At 43.9% G+C, this 26668-nt stretch overlaps 1 protein-coding gene across 1 annotated transcript in view; it reads right to left on the reverse strand.

Moving 5' to 3' along the window:
* The window catches only part of MYO7B (myosin VIIB), a 53835-nt gene that overhangs the window by 8930 nt on the left and 18237 nt on the right, over nucleotides 1-26668 (reverse strand). The window contains exons 16-40 of the mRNA XM_030496009.1: nucleotides 24519-24656; nucleotides 23433-23585; nucleotides 22828-22926; nucleotides 22172-22266; nucleotides 20575-20659; nucleotides 19635-19853; nucleotides 18902-19009; nucleotides 18165-18341; nucleotides 17185-17394; nucleotides 16110-16277; nucleotides 15769-15846; nucleotides 15081-15205; nucleotides 13404-13530; nucleotides 11937-12056; nucleotides 10916-11089; nucleotides 9726-9953; nucleotides 9115-9282; nucleotides 8421-8538; nucleotides 8200-8326; nucleotides 7304-7473; nucleotides 6452-6633; nucleotides 5537-5664; nucleotides 4837-4994; nucleotides 4192-4345; nucleotides 2085-2240 (exon numbers count right to left, since the gene is read on the reverse strand). Coding sequence (XP_030351869.1) covers nucleotides 2085-2240; nucleotides 4192-4345; nucleotides 4837-4994; nucleotides 5537-5664; nucleotides 6452-6633; nucleotides 7304-7473; nucleotides 8200-8326; nucleotides 8421-8538; nucleotides 9115-9282; nucleotides 9726-9953; nucleotides 10916-11089; nucleotides 11937-12056; nucleotides 13404-13530; nucleotides 15081-15205; nucleotides 15769-15846; nucleotides 16110-16277; nucleotides 17185-17394; nucleotides 18165-18341; nucleotides 18902-19009; nucleotides 19635-19853; nucleotides 20575-20659; nucleotides 22172-22266; nucleotides 22828-22926; nucleotides 23433-23585; nucleotides 24519-24656 — 3665 coding nt within the window. The remainder of the gene's footprint in view (nucleotides 1-2084; nucleotides 2241-4191; nucleotides 4346-4836; nucleotides 4995-5536; nucleotides 5665-6451; nucleotides 6634-7303; nucleotides 7474-8199; nucleotides 8327-8420; nucleotides 8539-9114; nucleotides 9283-9725; nucleotides 9954-10915; nucleotides 11090-11936; nucleotides 12057-13403; nucleotides 13531-15080; nucleotides 15206-15768; nucleotides 15847-16109; nucleotides 16278-17184; nucleotides 17395-18164; nucleotides 18342-18901; nucleotides 19010-19634; nucleotides 19854-20574; nucleotides 20660-22171; nucleotides 22267-22827; nucleotides 22927-23432; nucleotides 23586-24518; nucleotides 24657-26668) is intronic.

A 26668-nucleotide genomic window follows, 5' to 3' on the forward strand; every position in this document is an offset into this window, starting at 1 on the left:
TCACTGGTTCCCTGGCCAGGAGTCTGGGGATGAAGCTGTAAAGCTGGTTATGGAGGAAAAGGTGTACCCCAGGGCTCAGTTGGCTTCTACTCTACGTATTATAGGTCAGTCCTTTGAGCTGCCTGTTCTCCCCTTTCCAAAGAGAGTAGGATACTTATAGGGAGAAATTGGTCTAGATGATTACTGCAGGTCACATCCAACTGCAATATTCTATTCAGAGCAGGTTTAATCATAGGATAACAACAGTTGTCTGTTCCTCTTCCCATCCCCCAGACTCCAAATCTGGGGCAGTTTAGCAGATAGAATTCTCCTCCCAGACAGCCCATTCTGCTTTTCCTTCTCTGTTTCCCCACTCTAAAGAAGCTCTATACAGCTCAACGGGGTTTAAAGCATGAATAGCACATGATATAGGGAGGCAGGAAATTTTCAGTCATCTCCATAGAAAAAAAACAATGAATAGCATTCCTCGCCATGCATTTTTCAGGCACTTCAAAGGTGAATTCAATGTGCAGTGACATTTTCCCATCAGTGCCAAAACCCATCCACTGAAAGGGAGACAGCCACTGTGTTAGCATTCCTCTTGAGCCTGGCCCACAGGGCTCACAGACCAGAAGCAGGACCCAGCCTAAGAGAAAGGGGAGGATGGAGGAGCAGAAGGGAGGAATCATTGGGCAGCTTCTTTACTGAAGAGGTCTGTGGCAGGCACATGGTAACTCACAGCAGCACCAAAAGGAGGAAGGCTGGGGTTAAGCTCATTCTTGGAGTGTCAAGCCAGGTGATTCCAGTGCCTGGAGGAATCCAGGGAAACCTTCCCCCTACAGTTCAGTTGAAGCCTCCTGAAATCCTGGTAGCCCTTCCACTCTCTCTGGTTGTGTCACGTTCATTATACCAACAAGTCATTCAGAAGCTCAGGAAGCACTGGTTTGGAGGACTTGTTGCTTCAACCCTCACCAGGACTGGGGTAATGCATAGTGGACTGAGAAGTGCATTGCTGTGAGCAGCCATGTAAGTGTCAGGGCTTTGCTCATGTGGGTTTCTTCAAAGAATAGGAATTGTGTTGATCCTCTCTTCTCAGCATGGATGTGCTTTGCTTCACCATCAGAAAACCAAGAGAGAGCCATGTTAGCGCTCTGCAGATGTCAGTGACTTCAGTGGTGGCACCCCACTATGAGTCAAACTTAGCTGCATGTGCTGAATCTCAGTAGCACAGCTCTGTGTACTGAGATTCAACAAACTCAAGACTAATTGTCAGGCACGTGTAAGGGGGACGAGGACATAATGCCTCACCAAAGGAAAGAAAGGTCAGGACCACATCAGAACCAACACAGGATTTCATTTCAGCACCTTTAGGATGTTGAAATACCCAGCTCTGGGAGTCAAGTGATTATGTGTGATGCTGAACTTTTTAAAATGTTGCTAACTCTGTGAAAGAAAAAGGTGAAACTGTGACACAGACCCCTTTTACTGGTTCAAAGTTTGTAAGAGAATGCGTAGATGCATTTAAGTTGCCCCATGGATCTGGACTCCAATAGTGGCATGCTACCCCCTGGCTCATTTCTAGCGAGCCTGGTGTTATCCCCTTCCTCTTCAAATCTAGTTTAAAGCCCTGTTTATAAGCCCTGCTAGCTCCTGGGCTAGAATCCTTTTCCTCCTTTGGGACAGGCATACCCCATCTGCTGCCAGCAGGCCTGGTGCCATGTAAACTGACCCATGGTCAAAATCCCCAAAATTCTGATGCTGACACCAGTCACGGAGCCAGGAATTAATTACTGAGATTTTTCTGATGTAACCATTGTCACTGATTGTGACTGGCAGGAGGGACAGGACTTGGGCTCCTGAACCAGTCACCACAAGGCTCTGAAGTTCTTCTTGAGTTCCCTCAGGCTTCTTGAAGAGATTTCCTCATTGCCCACATGGAAGACTTATAAAGGATAGTAGTGGCAGGGCTGTACCAGACAAGTGAGTTTTCTGGTGAAGTCCCTCACCCTGGCCCTAGGGAGGCAGCAGACTTCGCTTTGAGTCTGGTCAGGTCGACATATGGGGCACTCTGTTCCCCTTAGGGTGAGGAATGCCAGATCCTTTACCTCATCACTGTCTGAATCCTTCGACTGCACTCCAGGGCCAGTGTTTCTTTCTGACGTGTCTCCATGAACTTCTGGGCATGTTTCAGCAGTGACTTGCTGGGTGGGAACAGGCCAGTGCAGAGCCAAAGGAGCTGCCAGCCCTTGGTCACGCTGTACCTGAGAACACAAAGCAAACGGTTCTGCTCTAGCCACATATAATTCTTTGTTTGACCACACACCAGCTACAGGGAAGAGAAACAAACACTCTCCCATAATGGTACGTACTGCTATTCAGCAGAGAGCTGCTAATCAACAGCGCTTTCCCACAGGATCTGGCAGTGATTTTCTGTGCAACAGCCACAGCCCATATGTGAAGACAATGCTACATCCTGGTTGATAAATATTCATGACAGTTGCAAAGCTCATGAATAAATATAAGCTCCAGTTTAACAGTCACTTTGGCAGCAGTGGCCCCAGTGCCATCCTCTTGGAAAGCTACTCTCAATATGCTGTTCAAGCTCACACGTATTTGGATTGTGCCTTATCAGCTGTTCATATTCACCTGCCCTCTGTGCTAGCCAGCTTTGCTCAGGGCACAAGCACTTTGCTTGCAATTGACTTTCCCTCAAGTATGCTCCTCCTCTGAAAAAAAAGCATGTAGATGGTATTGCATAATGAGGTAGTTACAGTTCTTAAACACACTAGATCAAGTTTTTACAATTTTCAGGCAGAAAGCCAGTTCTTCCAGGTTCTTCTGGACCTGTGAAATCTGCCAGTCAAAGTTCTTCTGGCATCTCACCAGTAAGAAAGGCTCTGCAACCCAGGAGGTGGTTGGCCATTCTCCTTCAAAACCAGGAGCAGAACACACGCTGTGTCCCACAGATTGCTCTGAAACGTTTAATGATGTGAAATGGTTTTGGCTTGGAAAGTCAGCAGGTCTGCCTCTGAATGGGCACTAGACTCTGCTGAGTAAAGAGGTCCTAGCTTCCTTACTCCCATTTATTTCTCTAATTTTGCTGATGAAAACACACTATTTTAATCCCATTTATAGATCTGTGGTGTTTGTGTCTGTGTGAGAGCAGGACATGGTCCACAGTGCAGTAGCCTGGAAAGGATGAAAGATATGTTGCTCTGGCTGTTCTAATGAAAATACATGGAAATAGCTGCCTTTCAAGCATTGTTTTTTCCACACCAGTGACCCCTCTCAAAACAGTGACTAAATTGGTAGAGTGCATCAGGCATGGCACTGGCACCATGGTTACAGACTAGGCATTAAATAGCCTGTAAGATTTACTGCACACAAGGAAATTTACCATTTAATAGTTACACACATAATGAATGTTCCACTAAGTTTAATATTTGTGGAACAGTAAGAAAGAAAAACAAATAGAAGCTCCTTCTCTAAGTTTTGCAGTGACACAATGCAGCTAGAAACACACAATTTTGTTAATAATTGGTACTATTTTAAGCTGCTTTTTGCAATTCAGTTTCCCTCAAAGTAGGTCAAATTATCATTTTATGAGTGGGGAAAGAAAATACCAGCCTGTTTCAGAGACTTATGCATAGGCAGGGCCCATGTAACCAATCTGTTCTGCAAGGCAGTTGTATAAGCTAATTAACATAACTACTCAAAAGTATTTAGTGGTGATAAAAGATCCAGTGTGAACTATGTGCTTATAGGGGGAAAATACTGCCATTGGGAAAATTTAAAACAAATGGAGGGCTGGCAGAGCAGTCACTGAAAGCATGTAAGGACTTTATGTGGTGCATTATTTACTCCACAGACTGCCTTGGGAGTAAGAAGGCTTTAGTAACACCTTGCCTGCCTCACATCGTACTGCACAGAGATGAGCATTGGATGCTGACGGGAGCAAAGCATCAGCTCAAGGGAGAAGAGTGACAGTCATGCTCTGTGACCTCTCACTGGCTGTCAGTGGTCCAAAGTGCTCTGCAAAGGTGAGCCCCACAGCACTGCCCAGAAAAAGGAGGAAGGGAAGGTGTCACTCCAACATTTGGCCATACTTCCTCTCTGCCTCCACCCCACCACAGGTATAGCTGAGGTTCCTCATCACCACCTGCATTTGAGCCTGGCTCTGCAGAAGCAGGGTGCTTGCACCCAGGTGAGTACCTGTTTCTGTTCTCAGTCAGTTGCTTCATAATCTGACAGTAAATTTCATCCCGCAGGATCTCTTCCTGGATAGCTGCTACAAATATTTGGTCAGTGACTTCCACAGAGGAGTGCACCTGTTTTGAGGGATAGTCTCCCATGAATTTCATGATGGGTGAATGTGCTGTTAAGAACAAAAGCAGGCCAATTTTGGAAGGTGAATGGGAAGTCTCATCTGGATCCTAACATGTTTGTGATTCTTTTGATGTCTAAGTGGCAAATACTGGGAGGAGGGTCTGGAATATACTCCCTGCCTGTCCACTGCCCCCTTTCCCTGTGCAGCAGCCACTGCTTGGCTGTGATTTGTACTGTATTAGCTGCTTGCTCTGGGCATATTAGCTACTGCTCTGGACAGTAGATCTCACTGACTCCTAAAGCCACATACTCAGTTCAGTGAGTCATCAAGAATTGAGGAGCATTGGTAGGGAATAGGAACCTTTCCTCTGCAGATAACGGAGACAGAGTTGATACCCCCCACCTTGATGTACATGTCTCCCCTGTTATGTGGTTGCAGTATTATTTCAATGGAGGTGAGTTTAGTGGAGGTAGCTAGCTTCTCCTCCTCCCGAATGCTCTCAGGTCCCAAAGAGAAGAGTGAAAGGATATCAGTGAAGGCCTGACAAGCCAAATCACAAAGATCAGGGTCTGTGCATGCTCTCTTCAGCAGGGGTTGTTTCAAGGGCTCCTTAGAGTGTGCCCACAGTTGACTGCGCCCGCGGGATTTTTGGAGAACAGCTTTGCTGATGGATTCCTTCTCAGGAGTCCTGAATGAAGACAGAGACAAGTGCAGGCAACACAAAATTACTGGATCAATATTGCTATGAATACAGGAGGTCACTATCACAAAGACGTCTCTCTAGTCATGTTCTTTCTCAAAACAGTGATGTCCTATCTTCTTTGATTATTCACATCAACAAGGAGAATGTAATTTCTTGTAGATCCAGAAGGGAGAAGGCTTGAAAAAAGAACATAGGTTTTAGAAGACTAATTTTTCCCTTACTGTCAAGACCTGAGATGTTGTGTATCCTCACTAGCTGGTAAGTGCTGAAGAAGGGGTGAGCAGCAGCAATAGAGCCTGCTGGAAAGAAATAAGTCCAGCTGGGGTTCTTCTACCCTTCCCATTTCTGCAGATAAAAGGTAAAAGTAGGCCATGTGCCAGGAACTCTACACATCCAAACTCACTCTTAATTACACGGGACAATCGGCACCACAATCAGAAAAGGGAGATGCCATTACATCCTAGGCTTTAAATATCACTGAAGAGCAGTAAGAACTTTCCTAGGGTGCACACTACACAGAGCTTCACCTGAAGTGTTCGTAGGAGAACTCCTCTAGGGTGTAAGGCTTCACTTTGAGATCTTCTTCATCAGGTTCCTCCATGTAGGAGTTCTGTGAAGCTGTCCTCCTCTGGTCTGGAGACATCATCAGCAAACTCTGGAATGACACAGCCACTTAGAGATGTCATATGGACACAGGTCTCTGCACAGATTGCCAGGTGTTACCCAGCGTATATGCACCAACAGTGTTCACTAAATTGGGTACTCTGTGCCAGAGGAGACTTTCTGTCCCCTAAGCAGCATCTTCAGAGACTCAAGAAAGACTTAGGAATAGTTGACTCAAAGAAGTAATTTCCATAGACCAAATAGTAGTGGATGTGTATGTGATTATCCAAAGCACAACACTTGTGAAAAACACCTGCCTATTACTAGTGTGTTTTCCCGCCACTTTTCAGCTTTTTACTTGTTAATACTGTATCCAATATAATGAATCTCCAAAACTGAAGACAAAATTGTTATCGGAGTGATCGATGCGAAACCTTGACTCCCTCAGAAAGCATATTCTTTCAAAGTAATTTGGTGCACTTAGAGCTTCCCTTGAGATGTATGATCACCAATTGAGCCTGGTGTGAATGCAGGAAAATTCAACTGTACACTCATTTCCAGTAATTGCTACAAATTCCAGGCACTGAGATCCCTAATGGTGAACAGACTGGTTTTTTGAGTCATTGCTTTTGGGCAAGTGCAGTCTTCTCTTTAGAGTTTTGGCTAGATTTAGTTTTATTTTCCGATAGGACAGAATGAAATGCTTTGCTTCAATGGGAGGTACAGAACTTGTCTGACTTTGGAGGAACAACTGACTTCCAGTTATAAATTTAATCATATTTAACACTGCTATAATTTATCTTCTAGTCTCTTCAAAGAAAGTGCTCAGCTTGTCTTACCAGCACTTGATTAGAGGGTTTTGTCAGAGAAGGAATGATGTAGATATCTTCCAAAAATACATTCCCTGTTTTGCCTGTCCTTTCATTCTGGGCACAGATCCAGCCAGAGTTTGCATCCAGCCTTTTGTCTTCGGTGAAGATTAGCAAGTCCCCCTTCTTGAAGGACAGGATGGCAGGGTCTTCTGGAAAACAGAATAAGGGAGTACTGTTCAGGCTTGACAGTCAAAGAACATGAAAAGGGATTGCAATGTGAAAGACAAGGGAATTGTGTTTTGAAGGCCTGACTTCAATTAGCAATAGTAAGTGATTTGGGTAAATACAGCTAATTATCCAGTAACATTTCAGAAAAATCACATTTCCTCTGACAGCCTGATTTTGATGCACTGAGGGCAATGACAAAACTATTTGATTCAAATGGATGTTGACTTTGTGTCTAGAACTGGCAGCAAAGCATATAAAGAAACTCAGTAGCTGTAAGTAGGTGAAGTTAATGTTTACATTTTAATTCTCTCTTGTCTGTTCCGGCCAACTATATTCCACAGAAAATTCCAGTTTACCACCTTTCTGAAATTCTTCTGGAAAGTATTTCCAGGGAGCCTAGATCCAGTTTCCTTCTATAAGCAGGCTGAGTTGTTGGACACTACTATCTAAATAAAATATGCAAAGAAGTAGAAGGAGGAAGGAAAAGTAATCTGTATGCAAAAATATTGCTGTGCTGATCACTAAGCATCCCTCCTGGAGCAAAGGGACCCTTGCTGAAGTTCTTCCTCTTCTCTTTGAGCTCTTTCAAATCAGTGTTGTGTGTTCTCTCAGGATTTCTTCCCTACTCTGTAGAAAAGTTATAAGACTTACCTTGGGATTTTTTCTCCTGCATTGCCACAGCAAATCGCGATCTCTTCTTCAGTCCTTCCAGGAACATGACCACCAGTTCAGCAATGACAACGCTGTTTACAGATGTCAGGACAAACTCCTCGGCACGAAGTGTGATGAGAGTACAACTCTGTCCAAATGTCTTCACTGCCCTATGTATTATTGAACAGTTTGTTACCAGAGCATCTGAGAAACCTGCAGACCCACCTGCAATTACAGCCAAGGCACCTATACCTCCTTGCAGACAACTCCCTTACAGTGAGTATTGGTAGTTCTTTATTTGCCTTCTCATGAGTTGGTAGGTATGAAGGACTGAAGTGGTTCAGGTTCACTCTGGACTCCATCATGTTTGTACAAAAGTGCTTCATTATAGAATGAGTAACTGGGCAACTGATTAAATCTATGACAGTCCTCACAGAGGTATTTTTTGTGTGTATGTAAGACCCTAATCACTGAGTGATCTGATGCAAGGATGTATGCCCTGAGCAAGCCAATGGTTACCCTCTCTCCCTCAGTTATCATGTTCAGGTCCATCACACCTGAGAAGTATATAAACTCCCAACATGCATAACAGATGATGGCTTAACTGCCTTAGTTATTTGGGTCATTCTTGTCTTGATGCATGTCTGTGCTTCCTTGCACCTTTCTGACTGAGCAGGATCAGCTGGGAAGATTCAGCCATTTCAGTGTTTCCTTTGCAGGCTGCTCAGAACTTCTCCGTTTCTGTTTCCCAGACTGAGGCTAAACCACACTTCCAGGCTCAGATCAAATCGCCTAGGGGGGCAGCAGAGAACGTACACCTCCCCCCTACATGGAATACCCTTTCTGAGTATGGGCAGAGAAGCCCTTTTTAGGTCTTGTCTTTCTGGGGCACTCACCTGTTGGTGTGGATGCCAGTTATCTCTGGGAAGGTCAGCTCAAGGAGCCGCTTTTCTGACTCATCCAAGAAGCAGATACCTTTCCAATTTACAGCAACAATGAAGTGGTTCTTGGGCAAGCTGGGACCTGAATATGCAGAAAAACCCTCCTTATCAATGCTATACAAGTCCTTCTCTATAGATCATATAGCTGTCCTCTACTCCCAGGCTCCAGGTATTACCTGAAAACTTAGTGACTTCAAAGAACCGGGAAAAAAGCAAAGGCCACTGAAAGCGAGCAAAATCTACAAGTTGTTCCTTCACTGTCTGACGGGAGAGACGGTCCTGTGTGTATGGGGCCTGTGGTGTAAAAAGATACCTAAGGTTTTCTCAGTAAAATCTGGTTTGCATGATCTGCAGACAATAAAGAGCAAGCCTGATCCCAGAGATTCCCAACAGCCCTCAAGGCTACCTGGAGAAAGTCAAATCAGGAACAGCCTCCAGGGGCCTAAGCCACATGAAACTGCGGCTGCCCACAGGCATGTAGCTTCCATATTTCCCTCAACTCCCCACTGACTGATCTGTTCAGAGTCTAACACTCCTTGGGTGCTGTAATTCAGGTAATCTGTTTCCAGATGAAAACCAACATTCCATCCCATGCTCATCCTGACTCAACTGTCAGACGGGAGATAGAGAGCCTGAAAAGATACTCTATTCAGAGATTTAAATATACTTTTTTCATTCTGCCCCCCTGTTGGCCCCATATGGAAGAGTGAGTGGAAAGGTTCTCTGCTCCCCTAATTAACTATTTGGGCAATATAAACTGAGATGCTTTTCCTTCTTCACCCAACAGACTATTCATAAATGGAAATAGTGAAAAAAGCAGAAGCTGGTGTTCGAGAGCGGTTACCCAGCAGTGCCAGACAAACCTCTTACCTTAGCATGTGCATAGGTTATAAGGCTCACCCACTTTTCCAGGGGCTTGGACTTCAGCTGTTTTGCTGGAATACAGTCATGGAGCACCTTCTGCACAAGTTCATTGTGGATGGAATCTCCAAATTGAATGTAACAATATTTTGCACCGATCTCCACCAAATCCTCCTCCTGAAACAATCAATCCATTAAACAAGACCTAGAAAAATGTCACAAAGTCCAGATAGCCTCGTTCAATCTTGAATCCATTTTAGGAATGGGATTTGCTCCATTTTTGTCTGGATAACTCTTGAGAATCATCCAGCATAAGGAGAGATGATCTTCACACAATCATAGCATCAAAGAGATTATTAGCAAAGATATTTTAGAAGGACCTCCATTGCCCTTTTGGACATGCCTCCAGGTGCCACATGAACTGAAAGTTGCAGAAATAAACCCAAATGAATTGCAGCTGCCAGTCTGGCCGCTGGCACAACCACCTGGACAGGATTTGTTCATTAAGAAGGGAAGGGTTGTTCACAGCTGCTTAAAAACTGCATTCACCTTCCTGCTCTTTTATGTGGAAAATGTTAATATAGTTTTGTCTCTCCAGGAGGATGAATAAGGAGACCCACCTTCTCACAGCGGTACTCTCCAAACCGGATGCCGCGAATGACTTGGTGGTAAATGAGATCGGTGCTGATAGGATCCTCGTGGGAGTTGTGCCAGGGAGTGAAGATTTCCTTGCGGAAGTAGAGCCGCCAGGGTGCATTGCGTTCGTGTATGCCCCGCTCTTTCACCAGCTGCTCACACTGAGAGATGGCATCTAGGACGTGATCTCGTCCTCCACCCAGTGACCAGACCTAGGACAAAGGGACACTGCGCTTTATGGCATGCCTGCTTTGGATCTGAGGGAAGGACAACAAAACCCAAACCTCCTGGTCTCTGGACAGCAAGAAAAACTCTGAAAAGGTAAGCAGATGGATGTGCATGTTGTACTTTGGCGAATGTATTTTTATGTACAAGGGATGGTATTGGGAAAAATAAGCTGGGAGTTAAAGCAGCTCTGGTTTGCAATTTTCTATTTGTCACTGTGTACTTTGCTTATTGCCTGTATATTCCCTTAAGCACACATGCAAGTGTTGCTGTAATCCAAACAAAAATGCCATCTCTGAATTAATTTCTTTGCTGTTGATTCCAAACTCTGAGAACCAAGATGTGATCCTGGTGTGTATGTCTGTTTTACAGCATTACTGTAGAAAAAAATGAAGGGAAGGAGAGGTTAAAATGCCAGTATGTGAGCTAACAGCAGCAGCCCTGGCAAGGACCTTAGCTTTCAATGCCACATGGTAGGGGCTGCATCAGCAGCACTGTAACACAGAACAAGAAAGTAATGTGCAGCAATGCAGATGGGAAATATGTCTTTGAGCAGAGATCTCTAGTGTGTGAAACCTGCTAGTTTCCCCCTGCTCTAGCAGTTCTGCAGTGCTGCATGCATGATGAGCAGGTGGGATCTCAGAACATGGGGGGAGACCACAGTGCTCCTCTGCCCAAGCATGATAGTAGGGGCACTGGTTGGTTATGTGACCTGGCAAAGGAAACCTTACAGGCCTGTAGCAGGAATTGCTAAGTGGCTAGCCATAGAAAGGCAGAATAGGATTATCAGGTCCTGAGATTCAGCTGGGATTCAGAACTGATTTGGTTTGAGCTCAGGAGTGGGATGGGGGTGCTTCCAGAAGAGAGGGAGTCCTCAGTGCGGCTGAGTGGACAGCAGCAACTCCACAGAAAGAAAAGGGAGTTTTCATTCTACTTTTCTACACTTCACCTTATCAAACACAGCAATGTAGAGCGAAAAACCAAACACATCCTTCATCGTGGTCTTATCTGCTATGAACTGACAGATCTCTTTGGCGGTGGAAGCAGAGTCTGCAGGGACAGTGATGCTTTGGCCATTCATCAGGGTGACATTAAACATAATGGGCTTCTTCTGCTTTGTTGCCTGTAAGTCAGAGTTAAATGAGAGAAATAAATTATGGGTAAACCTTAGTTTTCTGTGAAGAATGAAGAAAGCATTTAGATTTAAGAGCTCCACACACTATACACCCTAGTCAACTATCCGTAAGTGAATTTCCAATGCCCACACAGCTTCTTCAATGCATCGCAAGTCTTAAATATAAATTATATCCCTGGAGCAGCACTAGCCTCAAGTTCTCTCCTCCCCATTGCTCAGGGGAGGTGATTATCACACAACAGTGTAGACTGATAGACTTCTGAACCTTGTTTGGCTTGGCTGGGTACAGTTTTACGTGTATCAGTGGAAAGATGGCCTGCAGCAAGTAGTTTGTCCAAGGAGATTGTTACGCAATTGGGTCACTCAGATTTAGGAAGAAATTGAACTGAGGCCTTCACTTGAAGGGGGAGGGGGGGTGTGACTTCTAATTACTAGGGTGACATTTAAAAGAAGGGGAAGGATAATATAGCCCTACCATACACATTCCTCTTTCCTTTTTAAAAGCATAAACCCTGCTCAGTTATTTCTACAAATGATCATCAGAGCTTCCCTCAGGATGTGGTTCTGGCCTGTTGCCCCTGGGTGGATGGAGATATCTCCCTGCAAATCATGTGTTGCAGCTTTAACTTATATTTTCCACTGGATTTAGGTTAACTGAATAGCTAGACGAGGTGTATCTAAGAAGCTGCCCTGACCAAGGCAACTGGTCTGCAATCCACTTGTGCATTTGATTTCCATTATTTAACTTAGGAAGATCTATTAGCATAGGTTTGTAAACAAAATCCTGTATAAAATAGCACAGGTCAATGTAATTAAGCAAAAAGGGAGCTGCTACCTGAAGTTCCAGCCAGCTTGGAGGTTCAGTCCGTGCTCCATTGACATAGGTCCGTCTCAGACGTTCAGCACAGTATGGTGCATAGCCTGTGGGCCCATGGTGGATGAAATTCAACAGGTACTATTGTGCACAGAGCATAAGAAAGAGTTAGAAAACACTAATCCTCATAAAACGTAAGAAACTGTCTGCAGCTGGTATACTAGAGTCATCAGCGAGCTTACAGTGCATTGGAAAGTATTAAAGGTTAGGCTTGGAATTAATGTTTTGAAAAAGGAAGTTTGAGACACCAAGTTTTCCCTCATTCTGCAGAGCCTTCAGTCTAAAGAGGAAGACTTGTGTCAGTCTATTCACTATGTTTAACAACGTGATAAATATTAGACAGTGGAGACTTTATTCTTATGATTAGATTAGAGCAAGGGTTAGTGTTTGCAATTGAAAAGCCTGAAGTCTTTTTACATTTATATGAACAAAGGTACTGGGAAGATGGCTAACTGCAGGTTAGAGCTGATGATGGTGGTTACTTTTAGTTTTACTAAGTTCTCGGGCAATATCAATAGTTGAAGTCCACGATTAAGATTGGGCATTGGATGAGAATGATTGGATAAACGGAGTTTTTGGAGTTCATGTGGCTCTTAATATCTTGGATGACACTGTGTAAGCATGGACATGCACTTAGTGCGAGCATGGGTTGGTCACCTGGTTATGTTAATGATTAAGAATATTCCCAGAGATAGGGTATGGATATGTCTTTAATGAATTCTGCATGGTTTGCAGGTTTGTTCCAGCTAGTGTCCATTTAGCAGCATTTATGATTAGATTAATCCTAGATTAATCATTAGATTAATCATTTGAGCTAGGGTGTCAATAAAGCAAGGCTGAAGATTCAGGCGTGTCTATGGATTCTGTTTGCCTCTAAGATTGAGGAGGAAGGCTGATGTCAAATTGGAGCCATGGATTGTTGGTGGTGGTTTTGTTTTTTTTTTTCCTGTGATAAAGTGGATTTATCATCCATTTAAATTTGGAAATTAATGAATGATGAAAAAGACGAAATCTCTATTGGATTTTGTAGGGCTTGGAGATGTAGGGTAAGAACTGGTAAAATAAGGGGGGTGATTTTATACAGGCCTCCTGAGTATATTAATCACTAGGATTGTAACTGGAGACACCTTTTAAATGTTGGAAAGGCAGAACTGGAAAGGTTAAAATTTGCCAGATTCTTTGCAGGCTACAGATGTAAAATGAGGAGGGTGATCAATAATAGAATCCAACTTGTATGGATTAAATGTGAGTACAGCAATCATTAATTTAAATTCCCAGATAAGCATATGAGATGAGATGGTTTCTGCTAAAATCACAGCACCAGCTGCTATGGCAGTTATATGGCTATCTGTATCAAAAGATCAAAATACACAAGAAACCAGATCAGCTAAGGCATTTAAGCTTCTCTAGGAGAGGGTAATATTGTACCTTCACAAATGTATCTGAAGGAGGAAAGCAACCAAGGCAAAGTGACAGAAGGATCCAGCCTCGAGCATAGCTGCTCCTGTTGCTGTTTTCAGTGAGTTGTTTGCAAATCTGGCAATAAATTTCATCTCTGTAATAAAACATGTGAAAGCAACAGATAATGATTCACTGCCTGAACTGTCTTTGGCTACATTTCCACTGCATGCTTGGCATGACTGCAGCATGATGAAGTAGGCCTGAGCTAGGATACCACTTGTAATGTACCACAGGAAATAACCATGTCTTTGGCCTTTGTAAGAAAAGGCTCAAGGTATATACTTGGTGCCCTTTGCCACCCCTTGTTGCTCAAGCAGTTCAAATGTGATTCCCATGCTGGATTACCTCCTGTGACAAGCAGGGGGAACCGTGCAGGGGTAACAACTGCTGGGTCATCCAGCTGTGAAATGGCATTGCTGACCCTCCGCATGTGAAACTTGCTCTAAGCTCTCTACAAAATGTGGCTTGTACCTTGTGGCTCTTATCTGTCTGCTCATATGTTGATTTTGATAAGGGTAGGGGGACACTTGCTTAAATCTATATTTTTAGTAAACTTGGAGTGAGTCCTTGGACAGGAATGGAGGAAAGGGTGCTTCAGACTGAGCTTCTGAAAATGAAGTTGCCTGCAGCAGGGACATATGGGAAACAGATGCAAAATCTGCATATAAATGAAGCTGCTATTTAAAAATAATCTTAAATTTTCTGGACTTTTGGAACACACATTTGGCAGGTCTGATGTGGGAGGACACAAGGCGGATGAGGTTTTTGTTTCCAGATAGGACGTATGATGAAACAAAGACCAAGGGAATAAATACTTAGCCTGTGTGATACATTGATTGAGGGCAATTTTTGTCAGATGACGATCTGCTTTGGGGAGCATCTTGACCAAAACAAAGCAACGATGTAGAGAGGAATGCAGCTTATGACTGAGGTCAAGGCAAGGTCTGTCTGTATGGGCTTTGTTACAGAAAAGTGTGGCATGGGCTAAAATGGAGGAGAGAATTCACAGGGTCAGGTCAGAACCAACCACCTTCTGTCTTATCCTCACACCATGCTTAGCCTAAGGCCCAGCCTCACACCACTTGTAAGCAGGATTTCTTCTCCTCGTGGCTGATGTACTCAGCAAGCCAGTCCTTAAACTGTCTCTGATCTGGGGACGTTGCTTGAGGGCAGAGCAACAGGCTGTTGAGAAACTGAGGTTATGAACACCTTTCATACACCTAGTGTATAAGAACTCCCTATTTCTTACTCTTCTGAATGTTTCTTCTCCCTCATAAGAGGGCTCTTCCACTTTCAGATGGTTTTGGGTTCCAGCCCTGAGCTCTGCCCCCATTGCATATCTGTGGGGTATTCAGAAAGCCGTACATGGAGGCAGCTGACCTAAACTGCAACATGAAGATACCAGAAAAGGCAGTAAGGGAGTTATCTGTCCCCTCTTATAAAGCTGAACCATCCCCCAAAGAGGTGTGTGACCTTGCAGTCTCAGTTCTATGTGACTAGCTTGGGCTTTCAGTCAGGAATCCCCAGAGATAAATGTGAGACATTACAGCATTTGGAAAATGCCCCGGGACTGTGGAAAGGGGATGCTGGATTTCACTGATGTAATGGGTGCCTGGTCCCAGAAAGGAGGTACAGATTTCCTACCTGATGGCAGGACGCAGGATTGCATTGCCAATAATGAAGTGCACTTTTTCTAGGTTGGACATAGGCCTCTCAGAGATTGAGTCCTCTTGGAAAGCCTCTTCTCCACCTCTCAGCTGCTCTGTCACCTGAAAGAAACCAAGCAGAACCCCAGAGTGCCCTAGAAACCTCCCCTCTTACCAGGCAGCTCTCTCAGAAATGAGGGACATTCCTTCTCTATTGTTCTGGATAAAACTTTCTACTCAGTGGAGGAGCAGCTTGGAATAGGTCATATTTCCCCTTCCCTTCTCAAGCTAACTTATAAAATGAAGTGTTACAGCACTATTACTGGCTAGGAGAACTTTCTTGTACTGTCCTGTATAGCTCTTAGCACATGGTGTTCTCGATCTGCTCAGGGCTTTGGGCAAAGTGTTCTGTAATACCAACAATTCTCAGTAATAAATTGTGCCCTGTGTTCTGGGGTCACTCTCCAGCAGGAAGGGATGGAGTTAATCTGCCAGAGAACGAATGACAGCAGCGCACATGGGGATAGTTTCAGAAGAACAGTGTACCAGGTATCCTGTACACAGGGCTGAGCTGGCTTGGCAGGGGAACAAGTTCCCAGCATGGAGGCTGCTGTCATATAACATCTGGTGAAGACAGGGTTCCAGGCAAGATGACTTAGGGGAAGCAATTTATCTCCATCTCTTACCTTCCCTGTCAACTTGGATGTCCGTTTCAGCTTCAGGGAAGAGAGCCCCTTTGAAATCTTATCCTTTCTGCTTTCTCTCTACAACATTACCATTATAGGAAGTTAGTTTAATGTACAGCAAAAATGATTCATTAAGGACAGAAACATGCTTAAATTGGAAATGTTTTTGTTTTGTCTCCTCCTGCTGTAGTGTCCTTCCAGGACTGACAGGGCCCTTTTATACTTCTAGCATTTCAAGTACAGTAGCACGAAAAGGTTTCTTTGCTTTTCTCACTCTTGGTAGAACAGCACAGAAACTAAAGCAAGGAAATGAACATACAAACATAGGCTGCTCCTCTCACCGTATCTGGGCTGTCACTCCTGAACTGGACCTGGTTTTTCCTGCCAAGTGTATCATATATTTGTGTCATCACGGAGCCGCTCTTGGTGGTGGCATTCTTGGCAAACAGTACTGGCTCTGGCAGGTCCCCCATGAATCTCAAGATGATAGTCCACACAACCAGAGAAGCCTGTAGTGGCAGAAAGCACAGTCAAACACTGCCAAGAGAACCGATGGCCTCATGCCATTTCTGCCTATTTAGATAAGAGCATTTTCTACCTTTACCCAGTGCAAGTTGTTAAAATTCCCATCGCCTTCCACCATTTGCAGCAGGAGTTTACTTTCAAGTCAAACAACATGAGAGCAACATTCACAACACTCTATGCTGAAGGAAGAGGCTGCAGTTCTAGTGGGAATGTCAAATTTGCCCTGTGATTGCTGAGCCCTCAGCATTCCCTTTACTGGCACCTTGCAGGTGTTCTGTGGTTGAAGTGGAGAAACCTTGGCTGAACTGCACTCTGCATTTACCTCCCTGGACAGATAAGCAGTGCAGTGAACTCTTCCAGGAGCTCTCATGCCCAGAACTAGAAAGCCAAATAATAGTGAAGTTTTGCAGCATGGGATCCTCCATTTTGCAAGGCTGCTTAGCATCAAGAACTCACCTCCTCAACCCCCTGTGGTTCAATGGGAATACTGGAGGCCTGGGCCTCCCCCTTTTGCCTTAACTCACAGACCAGCAACCTTAATAAGAGCAGAGAGATGGCTGAGCTCTGATGCTGCTTCTGTCCAGTCCAGTTTTGCCCCCAAAGGCTATCTGGAGAAACCAAAACAAATCCCAGAGTTCCCTCTTTAGCCAGACTAAAGGTGATAAGAGATCTTGGGTTGGGCAGGTATCTGTGCAAGGTACCTGCCTGCAAAGTGCCAAAAAATGCTGATGGGAACTACTACTTCCATACAAATGCTTAGGACTATCTGCTTGGCTCTAAAGTCTCTGGTTCCCAGGGCTGTGCCAGAAGCAGGGGACCCAAGGATGAGGGGAGCTATAGAAGCCAAGGCTGTGGAGAGAGCAGGTTCAACAACAAGAAGGAGCAAGATACCAGGACATTGTCCCTGTCATCGTGGTAGAGTAGTGGGTGCCGCAGCTGTCTCCGGATATGTGTATGTGTAGAAGACCCCTGGAAATAAGTAGCTGCAAACTTTGGGAAGGTGTACTCTTCCAAGCCATCGGCCTCCTCTTCTAGCTCCACACTCATGGGAACCATGTCCAGGTCCACCTCATCCAGCTTGTTACGTTCTGTTTCCAAGTCCTGTGCAGAACATGAGGAAGAAACAAGTTTTCTTTTCCTGTACTCTGATATTCTTATTTTACAGTCTTGTCTTTTTTTTCTTTTTGTCCTCCCTTTTTTTTTTTCTTTCCCTTTTCTTTTCTTGGCCATAGGTCCTACAGAATTTGGCTTTCCAGCTAACTCCAAAGACCCCAAAGCCATTTTCAGCTGCTACCAACAGATCATGTGGGCTCAGAACTTGTCCTTCTGAGATGCATCCATTCTATATGACCTTCCTGTCTTGGTCTTCAGCAAGAACATTGCTGATGGAAAATCCAGGTGCTGTCTCATTGCTCACATCCTGCACTAACCCAGACCATTCTGTTCTGCCTACCTCTCCCTACCCGGTTCCATCCTCTACAGCTGTCGGGACCAGTATATCTCAAAAGAACAGGGGATAAGTTGGGTCATGAATTTCCAGCTTGTTTCAGCTGGAAAAGCACTGAAAGCGCCATCAGCAGAACATGTGCTTGGTGCCAAAATGCACTATTTGATGAGGGTCTGCTGGGCCAAAGAAACAAACATGCAGTAGTTTTTGAAGACACATAGTCCTCAAACTGCACGTGACCAAAAACTTTTGGGAACTGACCTCTGAAAGCAGATCCCAAAAAGACTGTCTGGATGACTAATTTGGGTGATTCTTTCACTGGACGGAAGTTCATTAAATGAAATTGACCTCTGATGGAATTCTAGCAATGAATAGACTTACACAAGGGATGAACATGACCCATTACCAGTCTGCAGCTCTGTACCTCAAAGCCCAGAGGAGCCTGTCCTTCTTGGCCTCCGATCACAGAAGGTAAAAACCCAAAAATTTTGTCCACCATTTCTTGGTCACTGATAACATCATCATTTGTTGATCTATTGGCAAGAGCATTCCTCCTTTGTATTTCTTCTGCCTGCTCTCTCTCCAGAGCAGCCAGGTGTTCCTTTAAACATAGAAGGTGGTTAGGCATTCTGCTAGAATGAATGGGTGAGAGGATAAAACACTATTACAAAGGTGTTATGCAGTAAGATTCAGCTCTGCTAGTGCTGTGTTTGAATGTGAAGGCAAACGTTGCTTGTGCTAAGCAGTCGCAAAGAACTAGCACATCAGCAGCAGGGCTTTGCTCTTATAGCTGTCTTCATAGACTGCTGGCCTATTGGTAATGATGTGCAATTTTTCAAGAACTTTATCAACAAGAGATAATACAGGAAAACCACAGAATCCCTAACAGCAGAAACCCCAACATTATCTAAAGTTTAAAAATGTTTTATGTCAGGGGGCTGTAATAGCACTGTGCATGTTTGGCTGAGTGGCAGCTCATACTGCAAACAGAAAAGTGCATGTGTTTGCCTTGTTCCATTTCTAAAGCATCATTACAAATACATTTACAGCTGTGTCTGCTTTTTCTTAAAATATAGAAGTGCAAGTCCTCAGGAGTGAGCTGGGCAGGCTCTTCTCAGCCAAGGAAGACAGCATCCAGCGTCCCTCTGCCAACATACCTACCTTTTCTGATCTCATAGCTTCTTCCGTTGCTTTCACTGGTCCAAGGACTTGGATGAGATGTTTCTCTTCTTCCAAGTTGATATTCCTGGCTTCCACCTTGCCTATGTTCTGTGAACAACAGGACCAGTCTGTGACTGTTACCACAACTGCTGAGCCAGCGCCCTTCTCCCATTAACAAGCTGTTTGCACCAGGACTTTATCACAGCAGGGACTCAGTTCTAGATTTAGCATTTTAGGGAACAGGCCACAGGCAGAAATCTGCAAACTGGCTTTCTTCTTCAAACTGGCATTAATACAGAAAGAAAACCACAGAAAGTTCTCCCATGTGCTGTGGACCACCAAGGTAGTAAATATAGGATTTTCTCTGGCAGCACATACCAAGACACATTAGGATTCCCCTTTGAATCAATCCCTAAGGAACATTATCAGGCTTTGCTGTAGAAATTGATCTTCCCTTGCAGGAGTGACTGAAATGCATGCACATCTTTTTCCTCCCTTTTGTCAAAAACATTTCAGCTCTGTCAGTGAAGTTTTGATATGTGATAACAAACATAGAAAGCAAATGTAAACAAGATCAGTCTGCTTAAAAGTCTGCTTTCATACTTGACAAGAGCTCAAAATAAAACATCCCAAAATAAATATCCACAGTCTTATGCTATGGCAACACTTGCTGTTCATGAAATCTCTACCAGGACTGCACAGAAACACATTCACAAGGTATCTGTGAGAATACCTCCTTCTTCATCCCCTGGTAGATTCGTCGAGCAAGCATGCCCCTTGCATATCCCTGTATAACACATACAGCTTTCTTCTGCTCTGCTACCTTTTGACGCATTAGATAACCACGGCACACGGCTTGAAGCCTGATGATATGAGCCCGAGTTGCTTCATACTGTTTAGCAAGCTGCCGGCTCCTGTAGAGAGCCTGCAGGCGCCCAAAACCCAGCATAACCTGTAGGAGGTGGAGAAGAAAGAAGTGGTTATGGTTCAAAACCATTGAGACTGAAAGTAAGTTGAGATGAGTAGAAGATAACAAAATTCAGTAATTAGATAAAGTCTCTGGAGGGCACTGATGCAATACTGCCCTTTATGCTTTATTCTCTGCCAGCAATAGGCTTTAGATCTAGTATATAGAGTTCTTTTGGGGACTTGTTCTAGGGAGTGGCTCCGAGAAGTGACAAAGATAGTCTGGGGTTATAACAAGGGAAGGAAGAGAGCAGAAATGAAGCCAAGTGAATGGGTTGGGGTGGGGGTGGTGGTGGAAAAGGCACGTCCTTGGAGAGATGGGTGTGTCAATCCCAAGAGCATGGGGCAGAGTGCAGGACAGCAGCCTGGCTCTTCAGACAGGAATTGCATCACACTGATGCACAAATGCTAGCCTTGGACTCCTGACTAGAAGTGTGAGATCACTCGTATGTCAAGTTGCCAGAGCCAGGCCTGCCAGAGGTTAGTTTGGTTATTATTTCACCAGAAAGGTCACAGGTTCAGCAAGCCCTGAGAGGTCCCAGAGCCCTCCGTGGGCTTACGTCCTTCTTTACATCCTGCCATCATGCCTTCAGCTCTATTCATCCTCCCTTCAGTTGTGAATATCTTCATTCCTAATACTCCACTCACTCTGGCAGGGCATAGTATATAAACACACACAAATACATATATATACACTTGCATCTTACCATTCTGAAATCCTTCCGGCAGCAGTAGCCTCGCCAAGCTGACTGAATGGCTACAGCAGACTTCCTTTGTTTCAGAAATTGCTTCCTAAGCAGGGAGACAGGTGAGGTGACAATAATAGGTTATTTCTGCTGCTTCTTATGATAAGAACAAAGAACAAGGTGGTGGGGGTTTTTTTCCTTTTATGAGATGTCTACAGTCTGATCTCAGCCTTGTCTCCTGTCTAGGAACACTAGAGCCAGGAAAACTACTGTTAAACTAACTAGCTCAATTATTAGTAGACATCTTGCCAGGGCAAGTTTGATGCTCAGCAAGGGCTCTTCTTCCTGCTTGTGAGTAGCCAAAAAAAAGTATTATGTTGCAGCAGAAAGATTAGTCTGGTAAGATACTTTTACACCACATAGACAAAATTATACTCACTCATTTTGTCTGCTTACATGTTCTCCATGCTGATAGAAAGGCCAGAATAGGCTGTTTTGCCTGACCTTTTCTGTAAATAAAGGCCTTAGGAGATTTCACCTAGGCTCAGCTCATTCTGCAAGTGAAGCAGCACCATGAATCAGTTGAGCTCACAAAGTGTTTTCCTATTCGCTTTGTTATCCATTTGCTAGTAGAAAGGATGAAATAGAAGTATTACTAACCCACCTTGATACACCTGAGCTGACTTTGCCCTTAATGTTGCAAAAGTACTCATAGCGACTGCAGACCAAAATCACTGCTGTGGTTGGATTGCTCTTAAAAAGCCCCCATATCAAGCCTGGATAAGTTAACTCTCCCATCTGATGGCCACTTGCTCCCCTGTGTCATAACTGCCCATGAACTTCCCATGGTAAAAGCTGTCAATCACACTGTGGCTGTCAGAAATGGCACATAGCTCTGATGGTTTAAAAATAAAAACCAGGTGAGGCTTTTAGGGAGGGGTGGTTCTCTGTTAGATAGCAGGCAGAGTTTGGGAAAAAGGGGGTTTTGGAGCATTTACGTCATGTTTTTTAGCTCTTGCTTCTCTACTGTCAGGAATATTTCTAAACCAAACCAAGATTCAGTCCTGTATCATGGTTCTGGTTGGGAGACGCAAGATTACTATGTACAAATCATGATGTAAATCATTTAATGAGGACATTTACTTGACAGTGACTAAATCTCACTTCTGAATATATTTCAAACAAAACCAGACAATTGTGCATCTTTGCTAAAGAGGACTAGCTAGTTTCTATCTGATTCTTTTCTATGTCTTGTATCAAAGAAGCATCCTGCATAAGAGAGTTCTTGTTACTCTGAGAAGGACACAGATTCCATGGGGATTTCTTTCTTTCCAGATGCCTACTGTTTACTAGAAATATTAAGTGCAAATCCTCCGTCCAGCCTTTCCTTTTCATGTCATGTCACAGCCCTGCATTTTGAAAAGCATAATGAAAATAAAGAAACTGAGCCAGCACAAATGTTTGTTCAAAGTCTGCATAGATGCACTGTTAACATGACAGGCACTGAATTTAGGGCTAGTGGAAGATATAGATTCATACTCAAAATGCTTCATAGAGTGTGTTAAACAAAGATTACTGCTTCAAACCAAAGCAAATTCCCTTCTGTAAGATCACTGACCTGTCCTTCAATCCTCTCATCACCTTCTGGATAAGAAGAACCTTATCTGTGAGTATCTTTTGGCGTTGCAGCTCCAATACTGTATCATGATGATCCTATTAAAAAGAAAGTGTGGATATGCCAGCTGAGCAGACACCCCCACAACTTCTGAAAACTGGACACATTGTCTGAAAGAGGCCCAAAATCATCAAGCAAGCTGTGATTAAAGTGTATTTATGGAACTGCAGCAGGAAGAGTTCACACCATCTGACCACACCGTTTCTGGCTATAGCCATAAACAAGTAGAGAATCTGCCTGAAGTAAGACGGTTTTTACCCCTGGGGGTATGCTATGGGCAAGGAGGTCCCCTGCAACAGTGTGCTGGTACCTAGTTCTTTTTTATGCTCAAGGCCTGAGCAGAGACCAATACATTGCATTGTGCTGTTTCAGCTGCAGCACTGTAAAACAGGAACAGGATCAACCTTTCCTACACCAAGCTGTGTCCATTAAATTACTTGGCCTTCAGAAACAAAGATCCAGCCTCAGATGATTCAAGGGAGAGTTTATAAAAGAACCCAGGCCTGCTGGGTCACCACTCTTGCGCAAGCAGGTCAAGCTATACTGTGAAGCACCCAGTTTTTCAGGAGAAGAGACAATAAACTGTCCTTTTTACTTACTTTTAGGAACATCTTGGTCTTTCCAGCTTGCCAGCTTTTATCCTTGCCCAGCACTGCTTCAGAGATGCTGATACAGCTCTGTCGAGCATCATTCTTCAGCTGATGTGCAAAAGCATCATCATGTTAGGGCTTGGTTGTGAAACACAGTAGCTGTACTATTGTAAGTGTGTATTGCCCTGCATTTCAAAGGGCAAAGAACAGAAAGAGATGAGGTCTTACAGACCTCTGGGCTGACAGTATAATGAACAAAAGTGGTTCAGCTCAAATGGGCAAGAAAAGGAGGAACATGAATGCATGGCCAAACATTCAGGAGTTCAGGTGTGAGGAAGAGTGTGTCATTACAGAAAAGAAACATCCGAGGGCAGTGGGGATGCCACCCTGCCTGGGATGTCAGTGTGGAGCAGGTCAAGGATAGCTGGACCTAAAAGCACCTCTACTATTTCAGCAAGGGTCCAAGTGAGTATGTAGGTATTTAGCTACAGTTCATGTGATGACAGCTGTCTCAACTGTGCCAGCAGTAATCCAAGAACCTTCCACTGTGGGAAGGACTCAAGCTCCATCAGGAAAAGTTAAATTAATTTTAAACCAAGTTTTTCCTTACACACCTGCTGTCGAAGAGACCATGGCAGGAGAACTCCGTATCTGTCAAAGAACTCCTCAAAGCTGTAGCGAACTGGGAAGCCAGCTTTCCTGATCTGAATAGTCTCCATCATCCCTGAATATCGCAGCTGTTTGATACACAGCTCCCGGTCGAACAACTGAAAGGGAAAGCAGACAAAGAGGACACTTAACACTGAAAGAAGCTACATATGCAGCATATCTCAGAACATATGTATTAACCTGCCTGAAAAATGCTTATGTTAATTGCGCTTCTTATTTCTTTAGTGCACTAAATTAATTCATTGCAGGCATAAACAAGTCACCCCAAAGGGTTTTCAAATTCATGTTTATCAGCAGTAGAAACAGTCCATTAACCTCAGTCTGACTTTAGCAACCATTTCAATTTCTGGAACTGCAATTTCAGATGAACTTTAAATTGTTTATGTCATTTTGCAGGTATGAATAACTGCAGTAGCAACTTAGGCCCTTTGGGCATAGGCATACAAAGCACAGTATGCATGGTCCTAGTTTCTTGTAATGCGGATTAAAAATTGGCTCACTAAGCCACATGCAGTACTTCAAAAATTATTAACTCACTTGGCCAGGCAAGGTTTTAGTGTAGGACTGGGTCATGATCTCCTGAGTTGCAGCGAAAACTCTTAATGACAAAGTCACTCCTCTTCTCCTGTAGTGTCAAATTAAGCCACATCACCCCTCTCTTAAACACCAACAGCTCTCCTATTCTCTCTCAGGTTATTTCATCATATGATCATTGTTGCATCCTAGTGTTTTCCATTTATAACCTTGTTGAAGGACTAGAAGCTCTCTAGTTTTGTTTTTATCTTTACAGGAAAGGCTTCTACAACTCGGGAATACACACGTGCTTTTTTGCCATCTATTACTCTATGATGTTTCTTAGAGTTGCTTTTGTAACTTAGCAATGCTATGTCCTACCACTCATTTTATTGTAGTAATAGCCTGTACTGCAGCTCTTCTTGGCTGAAGGACAGATATAAAATGCTGCACAGAAACTGGCAGCTTCTCATTGAAAAGTTTACTGAAGACAAGATCTCATGTTGTTAAAACATTACCAGTGGTTTCTTGTAGTCATTTGGCTTGATGCAGCGGATGAAGTATGGCTGGCACTGCTCAAGGATTTTCATCAGTTTTTCCAGGGATTGCTTGAACTGCCCTCCCAGAGTTGAGAGCCGTTTGGTGGTATCCAAGCCCTGAAGAGTAAGCACATGCTGACTGCTACATCATTCACCTTTAGAGGCCCAAGTAATAGATCTCTGTATTTCTGTACAATGTAACAGGACTGCCCGAAAAAGAATTATTTACCTACATGGGAGCTAAATGGGCCATCTCCATCTTACTAATTTGGGTTTATTTTTGCACAGAAAGCCGACTGAGCTCTTTCACCTATTGGGCACCAAGTTCTGTCAGTGGGGGTGGCTGTGGTGGAAGAAATTCCTCCCATATGAGCTCACATTGGCCTGTCTCTTCCAACCAAGGTTGCACTTAGTGTAGCGCCTGGGTGCCAAGCTATTATTCATGGGTGCCTGAAAGCTTGGTGAAAAACAGGTACTCCCAAAGCAATAATAACCCCCAGGCAAGGCATTTTGCTGCCAGCTCATAGCTAACTAGGAATGCTAAAGATCCAGAGCAGCTCATTCCTTAGTGATTAGTATTGCCTTGCTTGTTAATACTACAGTAAGCAGTGAAAAGGAAAACTTTTACTGAAGAATAAGGTAAGAGCTACTCTATTTATGGCTGCATATAAAATGCTTTATGTCTCACTGCTCCTAGGTTGACTATTGCTCCCAGTTGCAATAGTGTAACCTCAGAGGGATTGCATTTGGCTGCAGTTAGCTCCTGCCTTCCCCAGCTTCTCTGAAAGCACAGCTCCACCTATGTCTTTTTCACACGGATCATCACAGTAGACCTAAGCTTCTACCTCCTAGTGCGTTTTAAGGGCACGTTAAATTATGGTGAGAACAGTGCAGATTCCAAGTAACAAAAGGACGCCACTGGCCTTCTACATACAAGCATGAAGCTAATCATTGCAGCACAATACAGCTGGCTGCTTTGTTTGTTTGGGGGCTTTGGTGGGTTGTGGTTTATTTTGTTTGGGTTGGGGTTTTTTTTTTACAAGTAAATAATTAAAAGTCCAGTGGCTTCCCTCGCTTCCATTTGAGGCAGTTTACAGTACCTCATTCTGCTGGTTCTAACGTTTCGCGTCCTTTTTAACACTCAAGTGCCCACCTTCCGCCTTAACTACGGGGCAATGCTGCCCTCCGGCGACTGAACGCTTATGCCTTTGTTAAGCAGTTCTTCGGAAAGTCTCGTAGCAGCTCTGATGCATCTTAGGGCTAGCAATCATCTGTTTGAAGTAGCTATGGTAACAGCATATACATGGTTAAGCTGTATAACAGTTAAAAGCAATTTGCACTCGCAGATCTTAGAGGCCTTTCTGCTGTACTTGTAAATCAGTGGGATGGCCACAGAAGTCTGAAGCCCAGGCGCTCATGATCTCACACCTATAACGTTAAAGCTGAACTTGTTGAGCTGGTGGTGACTTTTCTCCCCTGGTGTGTCAGAACAGCATCTCTGAGACCTCAGGACAGCAAAGTTTCTTCTGGCACTTCGTTCACTATTCTTTTCTGTAGCCTGTTTTTTAGGCTTCCCAATGGTGGCCCAGACCATTTGAAATTAATAGGGGTATTTCAGCTAAGTTCTGGGCATTTTGAAATGGGCAGCTGCCCACATTTAGCATCTCATTTCTTGGCATGCTACTGTACTTTCTAAATGTAAGGAAAGGTTGTTTTGTTGTTGTGTTTGTTTGTTTTTTCCCAAAACGGCAACCTTATTTATAGAGACAAAAACCATTAGAGCATTAGAGCAATGCAGATAGACCTGATATTTAATCTGAAAGTATTCACAGCATCTAAGAGATGCTAAGCCAGTTCTCTGTTGCTGCTTGTACCACTTCTGATATTCTTTGCCCCCAGGATGTTTACCTGTCCGTGGCCAGATGTTCTGGACAGCAGAAAGCCATATTGGGAAAAAGACTGAGGAAGAAAGGACAGGATCAGAAAACAATGCCAGGAGATAGACAGACAACAGGTAAGATTGCAAGCTAATTGTTCTGTATCCTGACAGGAAAACTCAGAGATGTAAATGTTAAAAGCAAAAGTATCTTCACGCAACGATGACACTGCATACTTAAATGCTCAGAAAT

The sequence above is a fragment of the Strigops habroptila genome, chromosome 8, assembly GCF_004027225.2.
Source record: "Strigops habroptila isolate Jane chromosome 8, bStrHab1.2.pri, whole genome shotgun sequence".
In the NCBI taxonomy this organism is placed as follows: Eukaryota; Metazoa; Chordata; class Aves; order Psittaciformes; family Psittacidae; genus Strigops; species Strigops habroptila.